Source organism: Phodopus roborovskii, unplaced genomic scaffold, assembly GCF_943737965.1.
Source record: "Phodopus roborovskii unplaced genomic scaffold, PHOROB, whole genome shotgun sequence".
Classification (NCBI taxonomy): domain Eukaryota; kingdom Metazoa; phylum Chordata; class Mammalia; order Rodentia; family Cricetidae; genus Phodopus; species Phodopus roborovskii.
Window position 1 is genome coordinate 2395612 of NW_026125648.1, and position 24814 is coordinate 2420425.

A 24814-nucleotide genomic window follows, 5' to 3' on the forward strand; every position below is an offset into this window, starting at 1 on the left:
AGAATGGTTCTAAACAAAATTCCACCAATGGCACATGAGAGCTTAAAAGTAAACACTCTAGAGACATGTCCAGAGACCTATACAACTGACCCCAAGTAACAATTTAAGCAACAGTGGAAAGGCTACCATAAATGCCCTTCCCTGATTATGAGATTGATAACTAACTTATCCACCATCATAGAACCTTCATCTAGTAGCTGATGGAAACAGAAGCAGACACTGAAATCCAGATGACCTTAACAAGGAGGAGCTAAAGGGCCCCCAGATTGATAGCTGGGAAACCAGCATTGGACTGACTCAAGACCCCCTGAATGTGGGTGCACAATCTAAGGGACCTCTGACAATGGAACCAGGATGTATCCCTGGTTCATAAAAGGACATTGGGAGCACATTCCCCATGGAGGGATACTCCCTTAACCTAAAGGCAGTAGGGAGGGTCTAGACCCTACTCCAAATGACTTGACAGATTTTATTGACCCCACCTGGAAGGCATCACCCTCCCTGTGGAGTGGGGGGAAATGGAATGGGAAGGTGGTCTGGTGATTTTGGAGTGTGGGAGAGAGGGAGGGAGAGGGAACTGGGATCGATATAATAAATAAATAAATAAATAAATAAACAAACAAACAAACAAACAAACATTCAATATCTAGCCCTGTCACTCCCAGAAGTTTGCCGAACAGTTCATGGCCTGAACCATGTGCATGTGGAAGTGACAGGTAGTGTTCCAGAGAGTTGCATGCATTGGGTAGAATAGCTTTGACTTCTTTGCAAGAGGTTGTCAATGGGCCTGGCTGACAATTTCGCTCCAAAGCTCCGGCACAGCTGGTGGCCACCTGCATTCTCAGGACATAAGTCTTGACACTGTGTTTAAGGTATCTATTCTGTGCTCAGCCTTTTCCCATGTAAAGCCTGAAGGTGACAGGAACGAGCGTGTTTAATGTGCTTCCTCAGAGTTTTTACAGATTTTAGGCAATTGTGGACACTAAAGTGGTGGGAGGAGGGACTGGAAGCATTTATGAAAACGGGCTTTCTACCAAATAGGAAGTTCTCACAAAGGTAATGCACATTGCTAATGTTTTTCACTTTCAGTTTTCAGGCAAAATAAGTTCCTACTGGGATTTGTTCTAAATAACAGTCCAGGCTGTCTGTTTTGCACCCACTGGGGTTAATTCTCTGTCTCTGTCTGCTTTAAAATGTCAGCCTGAACTCTCAGACTTAATTGTTACAGACATTTTATAACCAAGGCATTCAAAATCTTCAGGCTGCTCACTCCTGCTACCATAATTGATACTTAATAGATATGCTCAGGCTCCTTGTGCTTTCCACATTGGGTACTGTGCAAATAGGGGGAGGGGCTGAAGGGGGGATGGGAAGGAAGAATGAGCTGTGTGTGTGTGTGTGTGTGTGTGTGTGTGTGTGTGTGTGTGTGTGTGTGTTTGTGTGTGTGTGGTCCCTGTGAGTATCTGTTGCTAGGTACAATGATGGGATCCTGGAATCGGCTGACAAAGATGAATTTTGAAGAGTTGGCAGTTTCTGGAGTCACCCTTCTTTGACCCCCTGGGGCAGCATTCTTTAGACATGGCCATTTCTGAACTTCACTGCAAGCATGTGGTTGGCCATTTGGATGTAACTTATAAAATGCCATGATGCTCTCCAGTGTTCTGTTCTTTCACTATTTTGACATTCTGATGGATGGCCTGGCATTAACTAGGAAGAGGACAATATTATCCGGCCTGAATAACTAATCTCAGAAGTACAAAGTTGAAGGATCTTGGTGCACATGAATCTTATTAAATGTGCTTATAAAATGTGTTCTATCCAAATAAGCTTAGCAGACCCTAAAATAGCTTTTTTTTTTTTTTTTTTTTTTTTTTTTTTTGATCCATGTCTGGAACGTTGGCATGCCTCACAGATCTCTAAGCCAAAACTATTTAGTGAAGTGGTGCCTGTACTTTGTGCATGAGAAAACTGGAAATGTTGATGTTAAATCTTCTGACTAATTTTCAGCCATTCTGTCCATCTTTAGGGGCGCCCTGGACCAATTGGAACTCAAGGTCCAGCGGGTCCTGAAGGATTTGCTGGTCCTACTGGTTTATCAGGGTTGAAAGGAGAGAGAGGCTCCCCAGGCCCCCTGGGACCATATGGATCAAAAGGAGATAAGGTAAGATGCACCTTTGATGTAAAGGCTGTATGTACAAAAGTAAAATGTTCAGTCTCATTTCTCAGGGGAATATAGTTGTCCCTAAATATTTTTGTGACAGGGCATATACTTTAAGACGAGCTGAGCCTAAGTACTATATGTACTTGTGTGACAATGACTTTGAGAAACATGGTACCATGTGCAACAACTATACTGAAATAAAACTATGAAGAAAATAAAGGAAAGGAAGGAAGACAGAAAAACAGAGAGAAAGACATGAAAAATGGAAAGAAACAAGGAAGGAAGGGCAGGAAAGAAAAGAAAGCTGATGACCTGGGCATAGTGGTGGACATCTGTAATTCCACAACTCAAGGGGCAGAAAGAAGCAAGACGATTGCCAGAAACTCAAGGGCAGCCTTACCCACTTAATAGGTATCAGACCAGCCAAGCTACATAAAAATGCCTGTTTCAAAGAAAAAGAAAGGAAAAGGAAATGAAATTGAGTAGATGATGGACTAATGGTGGAAGAAACCAATTCTGGAGGCTCTCATAGCTGACAGACTATCTAAATGAATATATTGGTTACTTGTATGACAAGTTGGTGTACTCATGCCAAGTCATGAGTGTTTGAGCTGGGCTTGGGTATAAAGTTTGATCAGCTGATCAGTAGAGAGCATACAATAGACGAGACTGGCAAGCAAGAATTCTGAAGTCTTAGAAGCACTCTGGGCCACAAATAGAAGAAAATTCACTACAAAATCAAGAAGAATGGTAATAACATGGTGACTGGCCAACAGAGTTTAGCAACTTTGATTCAGACCCTCTGTATTTTCATCACCATCTATTAATCTCATATTGTGGGGAAGAGATTGCCAGAGTAGCTATAAGGGTAGGTGAAGCTATAACACTTAATCCAGGTGCATGAGGTTGATGGTCATTTCCTGCTCATGAATGGTGTGGACGGCAACTCACGGATCACATATATTCACGCAGAGTTGTTCTTGGGAACGGAGTAAACCAAGAGGCTACAGGTGACAGGTTTTATCATCAAGAGGTTGTGGTAACCTGGTTCCTGAAAGATGGTGTGATTTTACCTGTTTGAATAAGCCAGTGGCCTCTCTTGCACTGAAATTGTCATTCATGAATAAGCAAGAATTACACTTGTCCTCTGATAAGAAGGGTTGTGTAACTTAGGACCCTTATCTCAATGAAGGAACAGAATGGGGAGAAATTTTTTGTTTGATTAGTCAAAGCCTGTTTATTTTTATTTAAATGTAAATGTTACCTGTAATATGAGCATTAATTTTTAGGGCTTTCATGATACTGAACGTAAGCATGTTCAAGACCCTTAGACTTGGGGGTCTATGGCAACAAAACATGAGGAAGGAGATATAAAACCTCAACAACTTAAGTCATTGAATCCCATCAGCAAACATGTTGAACCTAACAGACATGATTGCATTGGCTCACACATTTCTCTTCCTTCCCCTTTCTTTAGGGTCTCATGGGAGTTCCTGGCTTTGTTGGTCTCAGTGGAATTCCGGTGAGTGTGTACACTGAAGCAACATTTTTTTTTCTTTTTTAAAATGTATTTATTTATTTTGTGACCCAGTCACAGTTTCCCCTCCCTCCTCTGCTCCCAATCCCTCCCCCCCTACCTCCCTCTGTTCCCACCTTCCAATCCACTGCTCCTCCTTTTCTGTTTAGGCAAGGACAGGTCTCCTATGAGTATCAACAAAACATGGCATATCAACTTCAGTAAGACTAAGCACCTCCACATGTATTAAGGCTGGGCAAAGAGACCCAGTGTGAGGAGTAGGGTTCCAAAGCCAGCAGAAGAGCAGGAGTCAGACCCCTCAAAGACCTATGCCCTTGGGATCTGGTACACTTCAGTAAAATCATTAGCTATGGCTAAGGAAGGCAAAGTGCCAGAAATTCTATGGTTCTGATAATTGAGAGGAGGTAGAACTCCACCCTATAGCATATCCTTGCCAACTTTCCTGGATCAAGACTTAACCATTTGCTCATTTGCTACTTAGTAAACTTACTATCACTTGATATTAAGCAACGTTGTTTTTAATTTTGACAACCCCTCTGTGAGTTACATATTATTCATCGCCAGTTTACTAATGGTGGACTTGAATGTTCCAGCTGAAAAGTAGTAAAGCTGGTTTAGAATATAAATCTGATTGGCTCAAAACCTGCACTGCACAGCAGAACGAAAAAGAAGCAATATGTCTGAGTTGGTGATCAGAGGTTAATTCCAGAGAATTTCACTAAGGTGAAGAAAAGGTAAACAGGTTTCCCTACCAGTGAGAGGTATTGGGAATTTAGATGAGAAAACCAGAGAACCATAACTTGTGAAGAACAAAATATAAGAGTCTAGATAAAGTTTTGGTAGCCCAAAAGTAAGAAAGACCTTTGGTACTGAGCTTGCTTTAACTTATTCCTGCTACATAGCTGAAGGATAATCCTTAGGAAATTGGGTTTCCTACCAATAGAGCTTGACTAAGTAGACGTGAATAAAGTATATTTAGAGGATGTTACAGGGTTAAGGGACACAAAAATGGATGAGGAAACACCTGACTCTAAACCATTAATACTGAAACATTACAGCTGTTATCCAACAGGTACTAAGACTGTAGGAAAATCTGGCTGTTAAAAAAAAAAAGATAAATAATAAAAACAACTAACTTTCTTATGGAAGTTCTACATGGGAACTAATGCTGGATCTTGGTTAACAGAAATGACTAAATTCGCACAACATCTCCTCTACAGAAAGCTGCTTGACCACAAATTAGCAAGCCTTACAAAAGTCTCACTTACCCTCTCAGTTTGTCACAATCGCATGTCAGGTAATTGCTTCAGCTAAGCATCCATCACTTCTCCTCTCCATAGGTACTACTGGGGCCATTGTTTAGCTGGGGAGTCAGTAAGCATTTTCATATAGCTCATCTGAATTCAGTAAGTTTCAGAGTTGGAACATAATGTCTTAATCTAGTAACAGCCAGTTGTATTGGTGCAAACAGATGAGTTTAATAGATCATCTAGACATGTCAATGAAAGGTAGACTTCTGCCTTCCCTTAAACATACTTTCAACGGGGAAATGTGTATTTAATGATTTGAGGGAAACGTGCCACTTGTTCAAAATGAGCCTTTCAAATTACCAGTAGTACCTCCTTATCCATGGAAATAACTCATGAATTCTAAATTGCACCTTGTTCTGACTGGTATAATGAACTCTAATGCCAACCCACTCCATCCTACCTGTGATGTAAATCATCCCCCTTTTCCAGAATATCTATGAATATTTATGCTATATTCTCTAGCAGCCTATTAGTCACTAAGTAGCTATCTATATCAGATCAATTTTCACAGCAGTATCACAGTACATGTGCATGGCATATAATCTATATTTTACTTAATAGTGTCCTAAACAGAAGGTGACTGATTCTGGTGCTTTGGATGTGAAAAACAGAAACAAAAATATTTCCTTTCAATGAAGATGTGAAAGTTAGCTTAAAGAGTAAAGAAATGACTCATATGCTTAAGTTACTGCGATATGACATAAGATAAAATCTACCCATCAAATCGTGAAGCAGGAAAAAGGACATTTGTGCTAGTTTTAAGATCTAAGCTCAGCCTACAAAAGTTATGCCAATGAAAGCACAGTTCTGGGGCCCTTCACAGGGAATGACACTAACCATCCCAGTTTGCAATAAAGAATTGAGGACTCGAGTATGCTGCCTGTTTCCCCTGTCACTTTAGTAGTCCCGACTCAGACATTCATATTAATGGTCTGTTTATCCTCTACAACTCTAATAAAAATAAAAAAAAAATGAGATGGGATTTTGTGGCACATTTTCTCTACAAAAACATGGTAAATGAATCTTTTCTCTGATACAGTTGCCTCCCGTATTTATTTGGGATATAGTCTAAGATTCCCAATGGTTACCTAAAAACATAGGAAAAGGCATGAGATTATAAAGTTTGCTGCTTTGTAGGTTTTCAGGCAACTACTGGGAACTGCACTTTTGTTGGTAGGGGGAAACAGGCTATACTCTAGTAGAATATTATTTAAAGGAGTGCTACCTGTGTTTATGCTCTGAGCCATTTGTTTAATATTGTAAAGATGCATTGCTTTTGTTTATGCTGTATTTGTTAAACTCTGTGACGCTGTGAGTCTTTGCCTGTCTAAAACGCCTGATGGTCTAATAAAGAGCTGACATGCCAATAGTGAGGCAGGAGAAAGGATAGGCAGAGCTGGCAGACTGAGAGTATAAATAGGAGGAGAAACCTGGGAAGAGAGAGAGCCAAGATAGAACAAAGAAAGGAGGATGCTAGGGGCCAACCACACAGACACACAGATACACAAACACACAGCCAACCATAGTAGAATGAGGGTGAAAGTAAGATATACAAAAGTAAAAAAAAAAAAAATCCCAGAGGCAAAAGGTAGTCAATATAATTTAAGAAAAGCTGCCAAGAAACAAGCTAAGCTAAGGCTGGGTGTTTATAAGAAATAATAAGATAATAAGTCTCTCCATGGATTCATTTGGGAGCACAAAAGAGTAAATACTAAATAAAACAACTACACTATACCATGCAGATTCCCATACCTTTTGTCTTCTAATTATATGTAGACTTTCAGAGAGGAGGGACCAGGAAAAGGAAAGGCAGAGGTGTCCTAATTCTCCCATATTCTCCTTCCCCAGAAAGTTATTCCAGGATCTGTCTGGTCTGGGGAATCTCAAGCCTTGGCATAGTTCTCTGTTGATAGCACTTCAGCTGTCAGAGAGCTATATCACATTTTAGTATATCTCTATACTCAATAAAGGTGATGCAGGAGTAAGTTAACTACCATATCTATCCATGCTTGAGCCTTTTAGTTTCAGTTTGGAGCTTATTAAAAGCACCAGTTGTATTTTTGAGTGGGATAACTTGAGCTGTGCTTGGCAACATGTAACAGGAAAAAAGTGAGAACATACATGATAAAGGTAAGGAAGTAACAAGGAGCCAGAATTCAGCAGTGCAGTTGGCTGTTGTTATTGGGGAGCTTTTTGAATTAGCTGACAGTCCTGTGGCTGACTTGATCACTTCATTTCTCTTTGAACAGGGCCACCCTGGACAACCAGGTCCCAGAGGTCCACCTGGCCTAGATGGCTGTAATGGAACTCAAGGCGCTGTTGGATTTCCAGGCCCTGATGGCTACTCTGGGATTTTAGGACCACCTGTATGTTACCTGATCTTTGTACCTTAATGCAAACGCACCTCCAAAAGTCTTCTGTTTTGTTTCTTTGGAAACTTCATTAAGTCTCTGCAGACAGTGACTCTACCACCTTGCCCAATGCAAGAGTATACACGGATGGCACCACAATAGCAAAACTCAATTAACAGTTGTGGGATGCACATGTTGTTACATGGCTTTAGGTTACTTTTTAATGCTACTTTAGGAATTGTTAAGATTATTTTAAAAATAAACAAATAATAGCTATAGTATATTTCAGAGCAAAACATGCACTTGGGCTATTTGATATGGTCCTATTATCAGGTAACATTGGGATATGCTTGGAAGACCTTCATGTGACCATGAGAATATTGACAAAAATCTAGAAGCATGGCAAGCTTGGTTTATGCCGGTAATTCATAATCAGGGTTAATTGTGCTCCTTGGGGGATATTTGAATTAGTATTGATAACTTTGGCTGTCACAACTAGGGGCACCAGATAGCACACACTCTGCAGCATCAACAATCAATTTGTCCAGTGTCAGTGATACTGAGATTAAGAAACACTAAACATAGTTTGCTTCCCAATTGACATCATTATCCCTGGTTATAAGGTTATTATTCTATTTTTGATCTAATATCTCCACTTCTGTTTAATTTCATTCATTCAGGTAAAGCTAAAATATTCAGATATAGTGCCCTTTACAGATTTCGTGTAAGTAGTAGCTATCATACCCTTACAAGAAGTAATTTATGAGTGGCTGGACAGAGAAAACTAACACATTACAAGCTCACTATTACCCTAAATTGGAAAATTTTAAACCTATAAGAGTTGTGATGTGAGACTTTTTTTCAAACTAGAAATCATGCCACCGATTAGAAGATCTCATAGTTATATGAGTTGCCTTCAGTGACCAAGTTGTGGGGTGTGAGAATACATGTGAAAATGTGACACAGAAGACAGGCAAAGTATAAGCCCCAAGCTGTCATAAATGACCCTGACACCAAACCATACCAGGGAAAGCTGTGGCCCTAATATGGGATCACCTGTATGAGTCATAAAGGCCCTTGAACACTGTCATGGCAACAGACAGGGGGATAGGGTAGATAATGGAAGTTTAGAAAAGCAGGAGTTCCACCCCAAGAAATGGAAAAAAAGATCTTGAAGTAACAGACATCCTCTGAATGACAGAACCCCAGAGTGGAAACCTAATCCTTGCCTAAACCATCACCTTAAGCTTGAACAGAAATTTGGGTATGTATTTACTACACTGAACCTTACCTCCTGCTGAATATTCATTCACTAAATGTCTTTGGAGATTTTTGGAAAAGAATAGGGACCACATGAACAAGGGGACACAGACAATGTTAAGAAACTAATTTATATTTCTAGGCCCTTGTTGTTTTAATACATTGGTGGTCCCTGAACTTTAGGAATTCATCATCAGTCAGCAGTTTACTCCCTGAAGTGTACTCCCAATGCTAATCCTGACTCACACTTAGATGTAAAATCATTCATTTATTTTCCCAAGGGGGATATAATGGTAGCAGATGTGAGCCAGCATTTGCTACTAAGATGGAAAAATTTGGTTGAAAGACTGGAATCAAGTACACTGAACTGTTTTCCATGATGATGATGAGATACACCAGCCTCTCCAAAGGTTTGGAGCTGAGTTTTTGTGGTAGACACACAGGATGAGTTGGTTTCACAGTTATCTTTTAAACCAATTTTCTACATAAAAAGCCACAGAAAAAACACCTAGCCTCTAGTCTGTTGTTTGTTTGTTTATTTTTTACATTTTAAAAGTAAATAATAAGAAAAAATGTGTAATAGATGGCAAATTTGACTCATAGAACTTAAATTACCATCTAAATCCATAGAGAAATTTGTTGATCTTTGACCTAGACTAAGACCATGTTAGTAATGTAAGGGGTAGATCTTTACTTAAAGCACTGCTCTGAGTAGATATAAAGTCTGCTGCTTTCTAATCCTCATCCCATCACAGACCCTGGACATAAAGATAGAAGAAAGGCAGCCAGCCTTGACATGAAATGAGCTCTTCAAAGGCTGGGCTTTACCCCTTAACACAGTCTATTTTTTCACAGCCTATGACACATAATTGCAGGTTCTGATTGCCTGATCCTCTATCAGGTCATATTGCTATCAACACTGTGTGTGTGTGTGTGTGTGTGTGTGTGTGTGTGTGTGTGTGTGCACAGAGTGTAAACACCCATTTCTCACAAGTTTCTCTTATTTACCCAGGGGCTGCCTGGTCATAAAGGTTTAAAAGGAGAACCTGCTCCTTTTCAAGACAGCATCACAGGAATGAAGGTAAGATCTCCCCAAGCAGGCAGCTGATTGGGTAGGATGGAGGTTCCCCAAGGCAGGGCCCCACCTCCAACCAAATCATTTCCAGAACTAGCATCCGTGTCCCTGCTTAAAGAACAGCACCAGCTGCTTTAAGAAGAATTCCAAGCTTTCTTGTGGCAGGAATATTAGCAGAAATGTTTGAAACAGTACTGTCAGGAGATTTGCTTTCCAGAATCTGCACCAAGAATGAGAGACAGGTTGGCAAACAGTTTTGCATGATTATTATTTTCTTTGACAGGCCAAAACCTTTTCTAGAGGCAGACACTTTCTTGTTTCCTCAAAAGTCCCTAATGTTCATGCATCTTGGTTTGAATCCGTATAATTACACAGTTTAGTACAGCTACCACCCCAGCTTCCTGACCCTACTCTTCTCTAGATCCCTAAGTATCTAGAAAATCTTGTCTGTTCTCTCTGAAACTTATTGGAATCTGATCTCCTGTCAAGAATCTTCTCTTATTGAGGGCTATTCTCTCTATGTGGTAACTGGTGCCTTCGTGGGGGCTCAATAAACCCTAGTTCCAGATAGTTGATTCTATTCCTCTCCAGACTGGGAAAAGAACTCCTCATTGACCTGGTAGCAAATAGGAATTTATGTGCCCACAACTGGCGTAGAGAATACACCAAGCTTACTGAGGTAATTGACACCAATGTACTGTCTTCCATCTGGATACAGGACCATTGGAAAGTGGCTTTAAACACAGCGATGGGGATGGAACAGATAGATAGCTAGAGAAGAAGCAGGGAGATTGGGTTCTTGATTGTAGGTGTCATAGCAGACGGATAGAACATTACAGTTGGCAAGGGCTCATGGATTTTTGATTCATGCCACTCATTTTACAGATTGAAAATCTAAGGTTATGTGACTTGCTCAGAGCCAGATGGCCAGTTCTCTGAAGAACTAAATCTCAGGCAGTGTTCTTTCCATGCTACAGAGAGCAAGGAGAGTTTTACTGTAAGCCAAGTGGGGCAAGACTAGCAGGTGTCAAAATACAACCATTGTCTTAGCAAACACTGATTAAATGGTTTTGCCAGAAATCAAAAAAAGCCTTGGATCCAGTGGAACACAGCAATTTCCACAAGATGGTTATATTACAGATTCATACAGTGGCTTAAGATGCTGCAAAGTAATTAAAATGTAATCAGAGTCTGTATGCTCTGTTGATTTTCCCTTGAAATGTCTGATTTGCATTGTATACATATAGGCACATATTCTCTGGGGATGAAGGCACATGGGAAGGTAGCTTTGCTTTCCTCCAAAAAGAGCAGAAAATAACCAGCCGGCAGAAGCCGTTTCTAATTGATAAGTTCCTAGCAAATGTGAAAATTAATTAATCTAGGCAAAATAGGAAACCTTGTTCAGCCAAGGCTATAATATTTGTTTTCTAGAGTCCAGAATGTTCACAGGGAAAAAGTAAATGGTTACATACAGCCAATTCATGCATTTTAAAACGCAAGGCCTTGACAGGGGCCCAAGACGCAGCAGTGTGTTTCTATCCCCATGAATCTTGGGTTGGTTGTCTGAAACCCTGTGGGCTTGATTTATTAATCTCTTCTGTGTGTTCTTTGTCTGTTCCTCAGGGGGATCCTGGGCTGCCCGGACTGGATGGAATGGCTGTAAGTTGTGCTTCTTGTGCTGACTTCTCAGTGTTTTGTCAACTCACAAATGGTTGTCTCTTCGCTCTTCTTGGTGGAAGTCAAATGTCTTTGTAGAGTTATTCAAGGAAAACCCAGAGTAATGGGATAGAACAAGTCACACTTTCTGCACTTTCCAGATAGAAAATCCTGAGAAGATGAACTGACCACCTCAAGTTTTAAGACAGGCAGTCTTCAGACTTTAGATCAGGGATCTGATGCATCTCTTATTGGCAGCGTGTATGTTCCAAGATCCCTAGTGGATGCCTGAAACCATAGATCATGCTTTTCCTATGTATATAGACCTAAGATAGAGTTAAATTATAAGTTAAGCACAGTAAGGTATTAGCAACCAAAGCTAATGAACTATAACATACTATAGTAAGATAAGTAATAAAAGGTACATTAGTGTGATTCCACCTATCAACAACAACCTAAATCCCTTCTCCAAGTAACTTAGTATACTGCTGCCAGTGTTTCTCGTGAAGATGTAAAACATCACAAAGCCTATGTGACGTGGCGAAGTGAGGTGGATAATATAGACTATGAGACATAGCATTAGGTGATTATCTATAAAGGTTACATGAACAAAAGTGCTTTTATACTTTTCCTGTTTACTGTGGTAGTTAGGGTAACTGAAAACACGGAAAGGAAAACAATGGATAGGGAGTCCACTCTATTCTATTGCATGTGTTGGGAAGGTACCATGGCTTCCACTAACAACCATCTACGAAGTATTTTACTGTGTGTTCAGGGTTATATACACACTTCTTTTAAAGGTATCCCATACAGAAATTTCTTTTAAGGCATTGATAAGAGCACATGAAAATTCACAAGTTGTACTCCTAAGAATTTTTCCCCTGAGATTCCACATTGCCATCAATTACTTCTGACTTCTGAAAAAGTCTAAGAACTGTCCCTGATTTCTTGTATTTGATCTTTCTTATCTTCTTTTGCCTTTTAGTTCTCAGTACATATAGAGTACCCACTATGAGCAAAGTGATATGAGTGATCCCAGAAATAATGTAAAATTGTTCCTCCTACAAAGGATATAAAAATGTAAGGGTAGAAATGTGTCAGAAGAATTCCAAAAGCCCTTAGGGAAAAACTATGTATCTAAAATTCAGGTAGGAGATATGTATCTATAAAAGAGAATGTTGCTTCTGAGAATTATGGATGAAGTTTAGACTTGCTAGCAGTGAATGATGCTTATACAAATATATGAAGTATGTAAGCCCACACAAAAAACAGATGACTAAGGATCAAGATATAGAGGAGTCCCAGAGCTAAACAAAACTGGCTTTCAAAGAATGTTCATTAAATTTGTATAACAGTAACCACTCCGTTTACTTCAAAATTTCTCTTAGAGATTTAGTCTCCTGTCCACAGACATACAGTATTTGCCTGTCAATAAAGACATGATGCAAAAAGGACTTAGCTTTGAGGACAGGATGTTTGGTAGCTAAACAAGTTTCTGATCAATAAGGAGACCATGACTTGTTACTGATTGTCAATCCAAAATTCAATTAAGTCACAGAACATTAGCATCACCCCCAGAAAATTCCCTCCTACCTCTTCACAGTCAGTACCTGTCCTTACCCTACCCTAAAGGCAAACACCATTGTGATCATTCTTCTATGTAGGTGAGTAGATCATAGTATCTTTATTTCTAGAGAATCTTCTAATTCCTCTTTCTCTTCCTGTTGTCTAAACCTTGACCTCTCTTAGGTTTTCTTTCCCTTTCATAGGCACAAACAGCCTCCATCCTGCTACCCCACTGAAATGGAGCCTTACATTTCCCCAGACCAGCTTTCTTCCCAACTAAAGTCTCTCTTTAAGAATTGATACTCAATTCTATACAGTTTCTAATTTTCCACATGACTTTTTGTTTTCCCTTTGACCTATGGGATATTTAGAAGTATGTTTTCTCATTACCAAGTATTTGACTACTTTCCAGCTACCTTTGTTCTGTTTAATCCTGTTAAATTTGCTGGAGTTGAGTTTATGACCAAAACTTTTGGAGAACACATATCCAGCAACTGGTGGATTTAAGCCAATATTTGTCAAGATAGTTGATGGTGTTTTGATATTCAGTATGCTGGGTTTTTTTCAGTTCTATGAATTACTGAGGGAAGGGTATTGAAATTTTTAACCATAACATGTTTTATCTGTTTTACCTATAGTTCTATTAGTTTTTGCTTTATACATAAATACATATGTATATGTATACATCATGGTGTCTTCTGAAATTGACCCATTTATCATTAGAAATGCCCCTCTTTATATCTGGTAGTAGCATTTATCTTGAAATTTGTTTTATCTGATACTAAATAAATACAATTTTTCCTTTAAAAACATTAATAGTAAAATTCAAATACAGAACCAACTATAATGTGTCTTGCAATAATTATTCATAACTTTAATATTTTACTAGACTCTCTTTATTGCTCTCCTGTCCATCTGTCACTGTCAATCCATTAGTTCATCTGTTTTCATGCGTTTCAAAGCATTTCACTGAATTACTCCTGAAAGCAATAGTGTGCCTAGTATCAGTTAAACGTCAATATTTGTTTGATTTCCTTTTTGTTTATAATGTTTATGCAAAGAAATCCACAAATGTTAAATGTGTGTTTGCTATATTTTTGCAGATGCATACTCCTAGGTAACCCAAAATTCCATTAAGCATCACCCCAGAAAACTCCCTCTTGCCTCTTCACAGTCAATCCCCATCCCTTCCCCACCCTAAAGGCAACCTCCATTGTCCTTGTGATTATGCTTCAGTGCTGATCAGTTTTCCATATGTAGGGAATAATATCATATGTAGACTTTTGGGTCTAGCTTATCTCACCACAGTGCTTTCCAGAGTCATCCATATTATTCCATATATAAGTAAATTTGCTGCTCTTCACTGTCGTATGTCATAGTTCATTTATCAATCCCTGTATCCGTGACTACTTGGAACAGTTTCAACATTTTATATTGTGAATAAAAATGCTGTAACAACTAACTCTTATACAATTCTTGTGAGTGTACATGTTTGTTTTGTTTTGAAAAGCTATCTTGCCTTTTGACTTTGATAAAATCTTCTGTCTCCAGGGTCCATCAGGATCCCCCGGATCTCCTGGAGATGCAGGACCCACAGGACCACCAGGCTTACAAGTAAGATCAACTAGTGTGGGTTTGCATTATTCGCTTTCTTCTCCAGGCCATGGATCAAATACAAGCCTACGTAATAATTTAGGCTTCCTAAAATGGCAAAAGCCGTTTCTGGAAGATTATACGGAAACATGTTCATTCTCTTTATCCCTGTCTCCCTCCTTTTTCTCTCTTTTAGACACAGGCTCTCACTATGTAGCTCTGGCTATCCTGGAACTCACTTTGTAGATAAGGTTACCTTTTAATTCACAGAGATCCACCTGCTTCCTCCTCCTGAGTGCTGGGATTAAAGGCATATCACCACTACGGGCTTGAAACATGTTCTTGCTAAGAATTATTTATTGTCTTTGTTGAGCAAGTTTTTAGTCTTTTTCCCCCAACCATCCATTTTGTGGCCCTAAAGCTTCCTAGTATAGCTTAACCGAAGGTACAGCCAAGAGAAGACACCGCTATTGCTGCTGTCTGCTCCCTCATTATGCCATGCATTGCTAATTAATCATACCAACCACTGTCATCATGCTTCTAAGGGTACTTCCAAATCTTCTCAGCCTTGAACCTTGAACACCTGGTTTTCTGACTGAAACTATGTATCAGTGGTAAAGGAAGAATATAGCTACTCTGCTCTGCTTCTGGGAAGGCCTTGCCCCCAATGCCATTCTCACCAATGCTTAAATCCTTCTACTGACTACTATAGCCGAACTTCACCAAGTCACATTGAAATGTTCCTAGCATGCTGTGAGGAATAACACATGCTATTTTTACTGCCTCTGCATGAATGTGACTACCAGGCCAATTTAGGAGATTTCAAAAGAGAATAAAAGAAACAATGAAAGAGATGGATCAAGGGTTAACAGCACATACCACTCTTGGATAGGGCCCAGGTTTGGTTCCTAGCACCAACAATGGGTAACTCACAACAACCAACAACTGTCTGTAAACTCCAGGAGCTCCATTGGATCCAATCACCATCTTCTAGCCTCGGTTGGCAGGCACTGCACTCATATGCACAAACCTACACTTGGCACACATTTACATGTAATTAAAAATGAAAAAATTCATTCAAAAGAAATCATGAGAGATGGAGCTAAAAATCCACTAATCCTGAGCTAATCTGTATTAAGCATGGAGCCAGCATATCCCTGCTCTTGCCCAGCGTGGTCATGGTTTTTGTTTTGTTAGTTTTTTGTTTTGTTTTGTAACGAAGAAATGCTCACTCTTTTCTTACTTGCTAATCTAGGGTCCCCCAGGCCCCGCTGGACCTTCTGGTCCTGATGTAAGTATGCTTTGGGAGTATTTATGTCCTGCAACTAATTTCTCTAATTTTTTTCCCCACCAAGACACTGGTTGAAATCTATTTTCTAGTTATAAAATAAAAATAACACATTCCAATTTAAGTTGCCAGAGCTTATTAGTAATTGATTTTCCTTTCCTTCCCTGTACCCCTTGTGCCCCAGGGAAATATGGGGTTAGGTTTCCAAGGAGAAAAAGGAGTCAAGGTAAATAGATTCTGCAAATACAATCTGCATCCCACATGCTCCAAGAAATGTCTCTAATTACACATATATTCATGCTTATGTAAATGGATTAGTTTTCTGTCTTAGAAAATGACCATTTCTTATCTCACATAGTTTCCCTTTGGGATCCACTGAGAGTTGCATGTACACATGCCATACACAAAAATTTCACCCTGTTTCCTATGTATAAGTTTTTATTGTCTACAAATACACTCTCTTAAACTGTATTCTTTTCTTCCACTCAGGTATTTATCTGCATTTTTTTTCATATTCTATTGCCTGCTCTTTCTATTTCTCCACTTCTGCTGTCCTTCTAACCTTCTTCCTCTTCTTCCCCTCACCCCCCCCACACACACAGAGACACACATAAACGCAGGAATGCACACAACCACCTGTGTTTCTTCCTTTCCTTCCCACCTTTGGACCAATCAAACATGTTCAACCTTTTGACATTATGACACAATTTTACTAAAAGAAAATCACAGAAAAATGATCTCATAATGTCTTTTAAAAGTTTACAACTTTGTGTTGGGAAACATCCATAGCTACCTTTGGCTGCATGTGACCTTATGCAGCCTATGGACTACAGGTTACACAAACCCAATAGTCTTGTCACTGTTGGCAAGAGGTAATCATTCCCCTTGCCCAAATCCCATGTGGATTTCTTTTCACTACCCCTTTATATATGATCATGCAACTGTGAATCTGGTTTCCTCTCATCCATTTGCTTTTTCTCTCTGCTGTGATAGTACAAAACTCACTCTCGGGCTTAGAACTCTTCTAATCAATGAAACTTTGGTTTCCACCTTGGCACAAGGTTGTAAAAAGTCCAAAATAATGGACAGATTATTTGGGGATTAAAATCAGAAGACAAGCATGCCTTTTGCAAAAAAAAAAAAAAATATCCTTTGTTGAATGTCCACTTTGATTTTACAGGGGGATGTCGGCCTCCCTGGCCCTGCAGGACCTCCTCCATCTACTGGGGAACTGGAGTTCATGGGATTCCCCAAAGGGAAGAAAGGCTCCAAGGTAGCAAACATTTGTTATAGGAAAAATTAACTGACCTTTTACCTGTTAATACCAGAATTCAAGTTTAATAATCAGACTAACCTGAACTAATTCCAAAGTAGGAGTAACATGTTTTGGAAGGGAAGGCAACACCTTCTTTGTTTTGTTCTCAATGAAAAGAATTCTGAAAATCCTGAGTTGTTGTCTGGTATGTAGGTATGAGTGTACCTGTATCTGACTATTCATGTAAGCAATATATTTTTTTTGCCTCAGACTTGCACATTCTATTTTAATATGCCAAATAAGTTAAAGCAAGCACTGCATGATTGAAATATTTTCCTCCGAACTCCAAACCTCTCAGTATTAAAGTTGTCCACCAAATACATTGAAAATAAATGTTTCCTTTTGAGTAATCATTTTGAAGAAGTTATTTGCCCTCCAAGCTTTACTCACTGGTAGAGAGCTTGTGCAAGGTCCTGAGTCCTATCATAGCACTTGGAGGGCGGATAGTTGACCTTAAAGATAGGGAATATTGTTAACAAGTGGCAGTGGCTGTTCAAATTTACCGTACCTAAATCACCAAGGCTGGAGGTTATATTTCAGAGTCTACCCACTTCCGTTAGGATAAACTGTGTACATGGTCATGTTTCAACAGTTCTATTCTGATACTTTTCAGGAGCCTGCATTCCCTTCCTTCCTGGAGTTCCTTTGAACTTTGTGATTCTGCTTCCATGATGAAGGGGCCCAGAGGGACAGTGTCACTTCTTTAATATTGTCTTTGTGAACAACTCCTTTCCCTCTAGCTCAGTGGTTCTCAAGATTCCTACTGTTGTAACCCTTTAATATAGTTCCTCATGTTGCGGTGACGCCTAATCATAACATTAATTCATTGTTACTGCATAACTGTAATTTTGCTACTGTTGTGCAGGGTAATGTAAATATATGATATATGACCCCTGTGAAAAGGTTGTTTGACCTCCCCCAAGAGGTCTTGAGGTTAAGAACCTCTTCGCTAGCTTTATATTAGGGAACTCCTTAACTTGGGACCAATCTAGGAGTGTGTAGGAGATCATTTGCCCCTCCAATCCATCCTAAACCATAGGGAGCTTTTTCCATGGCCCTTGTAAAATTAATTAGCACTTAGTGAAAGAGACATTAGAATGTTATGTGTCTCTTTCCACATTTTGATTCTTAGCCTTTGCTTGAGACGATTCTGTTCTTGTAGTCTATGTTTTCAAAGCAGCTTCTTCCACAGAAAATGAAACAACTAACTGTTCTCCTGTCTCAATTCACATGAGTGTTTGAGATTATATATTAGTCATTGACCTTTCACAGGCCCAGGGACTCCGTATAGTAAGACACCCAGCAAGCACACAGATCTACACTACTATGCTCATACTGTGTTCCTTAACAAGTAGCCCAAGTACTTTGAAGGAGCTTCTGTCGTTCATGTGCATTGCTTCTTGATGCTACTCATTAGCGTTTGGTTAACTTTCTAGGGTGAACCAGGGCCTCCAGGTTTCCCGGGCATGAGTGGCCTTCCAGGTTTCCCGGTAAGTCTTCACACTTGGTAAACATGTATTCCAGGGGCCTTATTATAATAATATAAAAAGCACTTGTGGCTAACAGGAAGACAGAGATCCATGGTTATGACTGTGTGTGTTACCATCTTCACTGAAGGCTTTGAAGGAAATATTCTTGTTTCTTGACTTCATGGAACTTTTTAGCATGACTCTCCATGCTCAAACTTTAGAGTTAAAACAGACATAGGCTTGCCTTCTGAGCCAAGAATCTCTTAATATTTCTGATTTTTGTTCTCCTAGCCTACAAAAGAGGACAGTGATAGAGTATATCTGGGGATGAAACGAGATAACACACATGAGAGGAGCTTTGTATGTAGCTGAAATTTATCAAGTGTTCAGTAAACAATATCTGGTCTGAGTAATCCTATCTTGACTTTCCTATCTGCCTTTCTAGCTTAGATTCTTACACTCGGCAAATGTTTTTGGAAGGCTCTGTGGGCCAGCTATTCATCTGTACTCAGAGGTTATAAAAGTTCCTCTCTGTCCTTGAGACTACATTCTAATGGAAAAGTGATAAAGGATGTGGAAAACAAGAGAGGAATCAATAGCAAATTCAAGAGCCTGTGGTATGGCTCAGTGGTACACTGTTTGCCTAGCATGCCCCAGGCCCTGGCTTCTCTTCTCAGTAGCACAAAGAAAAGTGAGCATGCATTGGTGATATATAAAAGATGGAAGATTATTGCAGTGATGAATATAGGTGGGGAGAGAGTGGTCAATGAAAGCCTCTCCAAAGAACTTCTACGTAAGCTGAGACCTGTCTAATATGAAGGAACAAGTCATATAAATATGAGGAAGAGTGTCTGTAGGCTGAGAGAACCAAAAGTTTCAACACCCTGAGGTTGAGAAAGCTTGGCACATCAGAGACACTGCAGATGAGTGGTCAGAACCTGGCATGGTGGCATGTAACTCTAGTCCCACCAACTAGGAGGCTGACGCAGAAGGATCATCATGACTTCTCAACTAGCATGTGCTACACAGCAAAGACCCTACCTTAAAAATCAAAAGAAAGCAGTTGAGCGGAAAGGAAGGAACAAACTGAGAGACAGAGGAGTCAGGTCACAGCCAGCTTTACAAGTCAATGTGGCTTTTATTTGAAGTGTCATGAGAAGGTATTTGTGACTGTGTGTGTGTGTGTGTGTGTGTGTGTGTGTGTGTGTATGAGTGCATCTTTGTGTGTAAGTGCCCATTCATGCGTGTACATATGTTCATGGAAGCCAAGGATGACAATGGATGTATTCCTAGATCCCTCTTCATATTTTTTTATTGAGTCAGAGTCTCTTGGGGAATCCAGGGTCTTCCCAGGAATCCCCCACATCTTCTGAGTGCTAGGATTACAGGGTGTCACCATGACTTCCCATCTTTTAAGTGACTTCTGGGAATCTCTCTGCTCCTCCCACTAGCATGACAAGAATTTATCCTATCTCCCCACCCCTGGCTTGTATTATTGAGATCATTCTGGTTGGGTGAGGTACAGATGGGATGATCTGGAGCAGTAAGCACAAGTTATTACAGCAGCCCAGGCAAAAGATGGTGGTGATATAGCTCAGGCCATGGTGATAGCAATAGAAGTGGAGGGAAGTGGAAAAGATAAGCATGCTACATGTTTTTGTTTGTTTGTTTGTTTTATGGAACATTCCAGACAAACACAAATACAAAGGCAATGGCATAATGATCTCCCACAACTTGCAGCATATGATCTATCGGAAGCACATAATCAACATAACTCATCCTAAATACTTCAGTAGTTCTCAAAAATGGGGATCTTTGAAAACTTGATAATCAGTTATTATTTAGTATCAGTTAAGAAGGCAGAAATCTATGATCATAAACATATACAGTTTTCAGGTGCCCTGCTTGCATAAGAACTGGAATGCGGCCACACTGTGTTGCATTTGGGTGCTTCTTATGTGACAAAAATGTGTTTTGAGGAAGTTGACAACATTTTCATGGATTGGGCTTAGAGACTGGGAGAAAGTGTACACATCAGGACAATAAGGCTTTCCCCCACTTGTTGGCACGGTGGGAATAACTGTGGATTCCAGTCCTTTCTGGTAGTACTTTGAAATACTCTGTGTCTCACTGAGTGGTCAGGAAGCACAGCCGGGGACTGATTGCTTCCATCAGGGTTCCTGTTACCCTACAAAAACAAAGGGGCATAGAGAATCATTTGTTCTCCTCCCTTGATTTTAATCAGTTTTGCTGCTCGTGAATGGGAAAGGAAGTGAGCCATGGTGTTGAAGGTAGAGCGCCCTCACCTTGGACTCATCTCCAGCTCTGGGACTTGGACAAACTGCTGAACTATTTTCTGTAGATATGCAGTGTGGCAGTGGTCATGGCTAGTCTTCTTTCTGAGGCCCACGTGGCACTGTACTGAAGATTCTTTCCAAAGCTGACCCATGCAGTGCCTGCCATACTCTGTAGCTGCATACAGAACTGGTGAGTTGTGGCCCATCTGAAATGAGATGAGCTGGACTGTAAGAAAATTCACACTGGATCTCAAAACACCAAGTGCAAAGAGTAATTTGAGATACTTCATAGTTATGATGGAGTCAGATAACAGTTAAAATCTCTATTCATTTTCAAATTATAGCTACTAAAAGTGCTGCTAGTACCATACTGGCTCACGCTGTATTTCTGTCAGATGGTACCCTGCAAGGAGGTATGGGAATAAAGATTGCCCCTCTCTTTGTAAAGCATTTTGTACAGACTCTTGTCACCTGGAGTCATCCTTGTGAGGTGAACAAGTGAGTCCAGGTTTGTCCCTCCTGTCCTGAGTTGGAAACCATGGTCTCCACAGGTGAAGAGATAGCTGTTGTCACACAGCTGCCTACTCAGAGAGCTGACACTGCCATTCTGTATTGGTTTTGTTGTTGTTGTTGTTTTTGTTTTGTTTTGTTTTCTTGCTTTTTTTCCCTCAGAATGAATAAGTGTCGTTTAATCATTTTTAACCAATTATTTTTCCTTTTATTGAGATAGATTTTTTTCCTCACATAATATACCCTGATTGTAGTTTCCCTTCCCTCTCCTCCCAGTTCCACTCCAATTCCCTCCCCTCCATATCCATCCCCTTTCCGTCTAACATTAGAAAACAAACAGGCTCCTAAGAGATTATAATAAGATAAAACAAAAACGACCACATTGAAATTGAACAAAACAAAGATGCAGAAGGAAAAGAGCCCAAGAGAAGTCATAACAAATAAATGCCCACTCATTCACACACACAGGAATCACCCCCCCAAAAAAAAACCCCACTAAACTGGAAACCATAATATACAGACAGAGGACGTGGTACAGACCCTTGCAGACCCAGTTCACCTTTCAATATTGTTGAATGCTAGCCAGTACAAAATTTGTTTCCTCATACCATACTGCCCCCTGCAGGTCAATTCACGAAAGTCACCCAGTGGAAGTATTTAGACTAAATCGCTGCTCTGGGATCTGGGATTCACGGGCTCATGCTCCCTCCCCCTTTCTTCACTTAGATATGTGAGGATTTCCTCCACAGGGATATTCCTTTTACTCCTATAAAAGAGACTGATTGATGGCAACACGTGATGATAAACCACAGTACTGTTCCCAGCTCCGTATTTTCAAGGTTTCACAGCTCTGGTTGAAAAACAAGCAGAAACCCTGACTGGGAAAAAAAAAAAAAAGTACATAGCACACTGCATTTCATAGAATGAAAATCAGGGAAGCAGTTCTCAGATCACCTCTACAAGGATTCAGTATGTGACAGTAGTACAATCATAACACTTTCATTCCTAAGATATCTACCTGCTTAATGTGAACATTCAAAATAGCCCAAAGTCTCCATCATGCCCGCTTGCACTTACCATGCTCACAGAAAAACAAGGCCTTCAGGGGCCAGAAATCTCTAGGGAAGCCAAAGCGCTGTCCCCTTCCTTTCCTTTTTAGCCCAAACCTTTACAGGAGATAAAAATGCAGGATCTGATAGAGATGTGCCTCACATTCTTTCTCTTGCAGCCTCTGTGATTTAAAAATAAATAAGCAAGCTAATTAATTAATAAATTTGTTTTTTTAATCCCCAATTTTCTGGCTGCCCCCCTCCTCCCCTTCACTCATTTTACCTCCCTTGTCCCCAGCACCATGCACACTTGTAGGGCACAGGTGCCTCCTTGGAGGTTGTCAGAACTGTATATACATGTGCCCTTTATCCAAGGAACAGGGACACATAGGAGGAGGTAGGACAGTGGCTCAGGGTGAGAGCAGAGATAAAACTGACAAACCCCGAAGGTAGGACTGTTCACACCAAGGCCAAATGTAATGGGTCAGGTCCCAGGATATCTAGCTAGAATAGCTTGTTCAGCAGGGTATCTGAACACTGGGAAGCAAGCTGAGCCCCAAAGAACAGTGGCATGCCAAGCCATTCCTCCTTTATTAGCTCTAACACATGGGAGGGATACAGAGATAGAGATTTCCTTTTTAATTTTTTCACATATTTATTTTTGTTCACCCTTTTCACAAACTCTGGACTTGAAGATGCTGAAAAATACAGGCTTTTTTTGAAGAAGTGAAAGACTTTGTATTTACCCTCCTAGGAAAGATAGATAGAGGCATGTTATAGTTCCTGGGCATTTTGTTTGTGTTGGTTTATCTTTTGCCATGCTTTTATTCTCTGTGCCATTATTGCACTTAATTCGGCAAGTATTTACTGGATCACTGTGCACGTGTGCAGTTAGTGGTAACATGCTTCAGGGGGAGACAAGGAAGACTATGAGACAAGTCTTCACTTAGAAAACTCGTCCTCATAGAAGTCTTATGAATGAAGAGTTTGGGGCAGCACTAGCTGCCCTAACACATTTGGACAAGTCAGAGGTTACTTGAATTATTCAACTTTAGAGGCCACCAGACACATTCTGCCAAGTGGCAATGTATTTTTGTGTCCTATTTGAAATATGGGGTGGAGGAAGCTAAGATTTCAAGCAAGTTCCCATTCCACTTGATATTTTAAACTACATTTTTATTTACTCTGTGAGCATCTTGTAGAATATATTTTGATAATACTCATTCCCTTCCCCCAATTCCCTATTTACCCAATTACACGTTCTCTTTAAAAAAGCGGGAGAAGGGGGTCCAGATTGTGTTGGCTGACCATAGTCCTTTTAAATGATATACTGTATTCAGTATGAAGGCTGCACTCTATAGAAGCAGAGAAGGAAAAAGAGAAGTAGGAACCAAAGCGCTAAACTGCACCCCTCAATGATACCTTCTCCACAATGAAAAAAAAGCAACAGAAAATCCCACATTAGATTTTTTTATTTTAAGTCCTGAGCCTATAAAGCCTAAGGGATATTCATCCAGGTAGCAGTCCTTGCAATAATACACAGACTATTTAAGAAGATAAAGGTATAGATGAGATTAAGGCAGTGTCTTCATACCAGCTGAGTCAGGTCACATCAAGGGAACAGCAACAGTTAGCATCTTTCAACAAGCTGATATTTGAGAAAGGTTCATTTTCTCTTTACAATAGGAATATATACTGTTTACCAAAAATCTATGCTCCAATATGTACAATTTTAAACAGTTACAAATGGCTTCAGGTAAAGGGGAAAATGTCTTCCTTCTAGAATAAATTCCCAAACATCTACACAATCTCCCATTGTTCTGTCAGAGTCAAGTTCCTAGATGGCAGAATACAGCTGGGTCTCATAGAAAAGACTCTGGAATCACAGAAGACTGGCTTTCACATTGATTCTTACCCTTCCTGGAAGGTAGGGTAAATCAGTGTGAGAGTTTAGGTACTTTATTACTCCCGTGCTGTTAACTCACAATGCTATAGGTACATCCTATAGTGTTTTGGAAAAAGCATTACTTCTAGAACCACAAAGCAATACTGAATGAATGGTCTAAAGCATATTAATTCTCTGTGTGCTTTTCAGCAAGATATTCAATATAAAGAGCTTCCCTAAGGACTCAGTAGAGGTGGTTTGAATTTCGTTCTTCCTCTTGTATGGAGCCATGCAACAAATGAAAAATGAGTGATTGATTGATTGATTGATTGATTGATTGATTGATTGATTGATTGAGATAGTCTTGTTAAGTAGCCTTGTCTGACCTGGAACTCACTATGTAGCCCAAGCTGGTCTCAAATTCATGGCACTCTTCCTGCCTTAGCCTTCGAAGAGCTGACATTATAGGTATGTGCCACTACACCATCCTAA

The 24814-nt window shown here is 40.0% G+C and overlaps 1 protein-coding gene across 1 annotated transcript in view; it reads left to right on the forward strand.

Moving 5' to 3' along the window:
* Col4a6 (collagen type IV alpha 6 chain) overlaps positions 1-24814 on the forward strand; it is a 287481-nt gene that overhangs the window by 220625 nt on the left and 42042 nt on the right. The window contains exons 4-13 of the mRNA XM_051178016.1: positions 2027-2161; positions 3639-3683; positions 7258-7374; positions 9632-9700; positions 11318-11353; positions 14468-14530; positions 15765-15800; positions 15982-16023; positions 16978-17070; positions 18549-18602. Coding sequence (XP_051033973.1) covers positions 2027-2161; positions 3639-3683; positions 7258-7374; positions 9632-9700; positions 11318-11353; positions 14468-14530; positions 15765-15800; positions 15982-16023; positions 16978-17070; positions 18549-18602 — 690 coding nt within the window. The remainder of the gene's footprint in view (positions 1-2026; positions 2162-3638; positions 3684-7257; positions 7375-9631; positions 9701-11317; positions 11354-14467; positions 14531-15764; positions 15801-15981; positions 16024-16977; positions 17071-18548; positions 18603-24814) is intronic.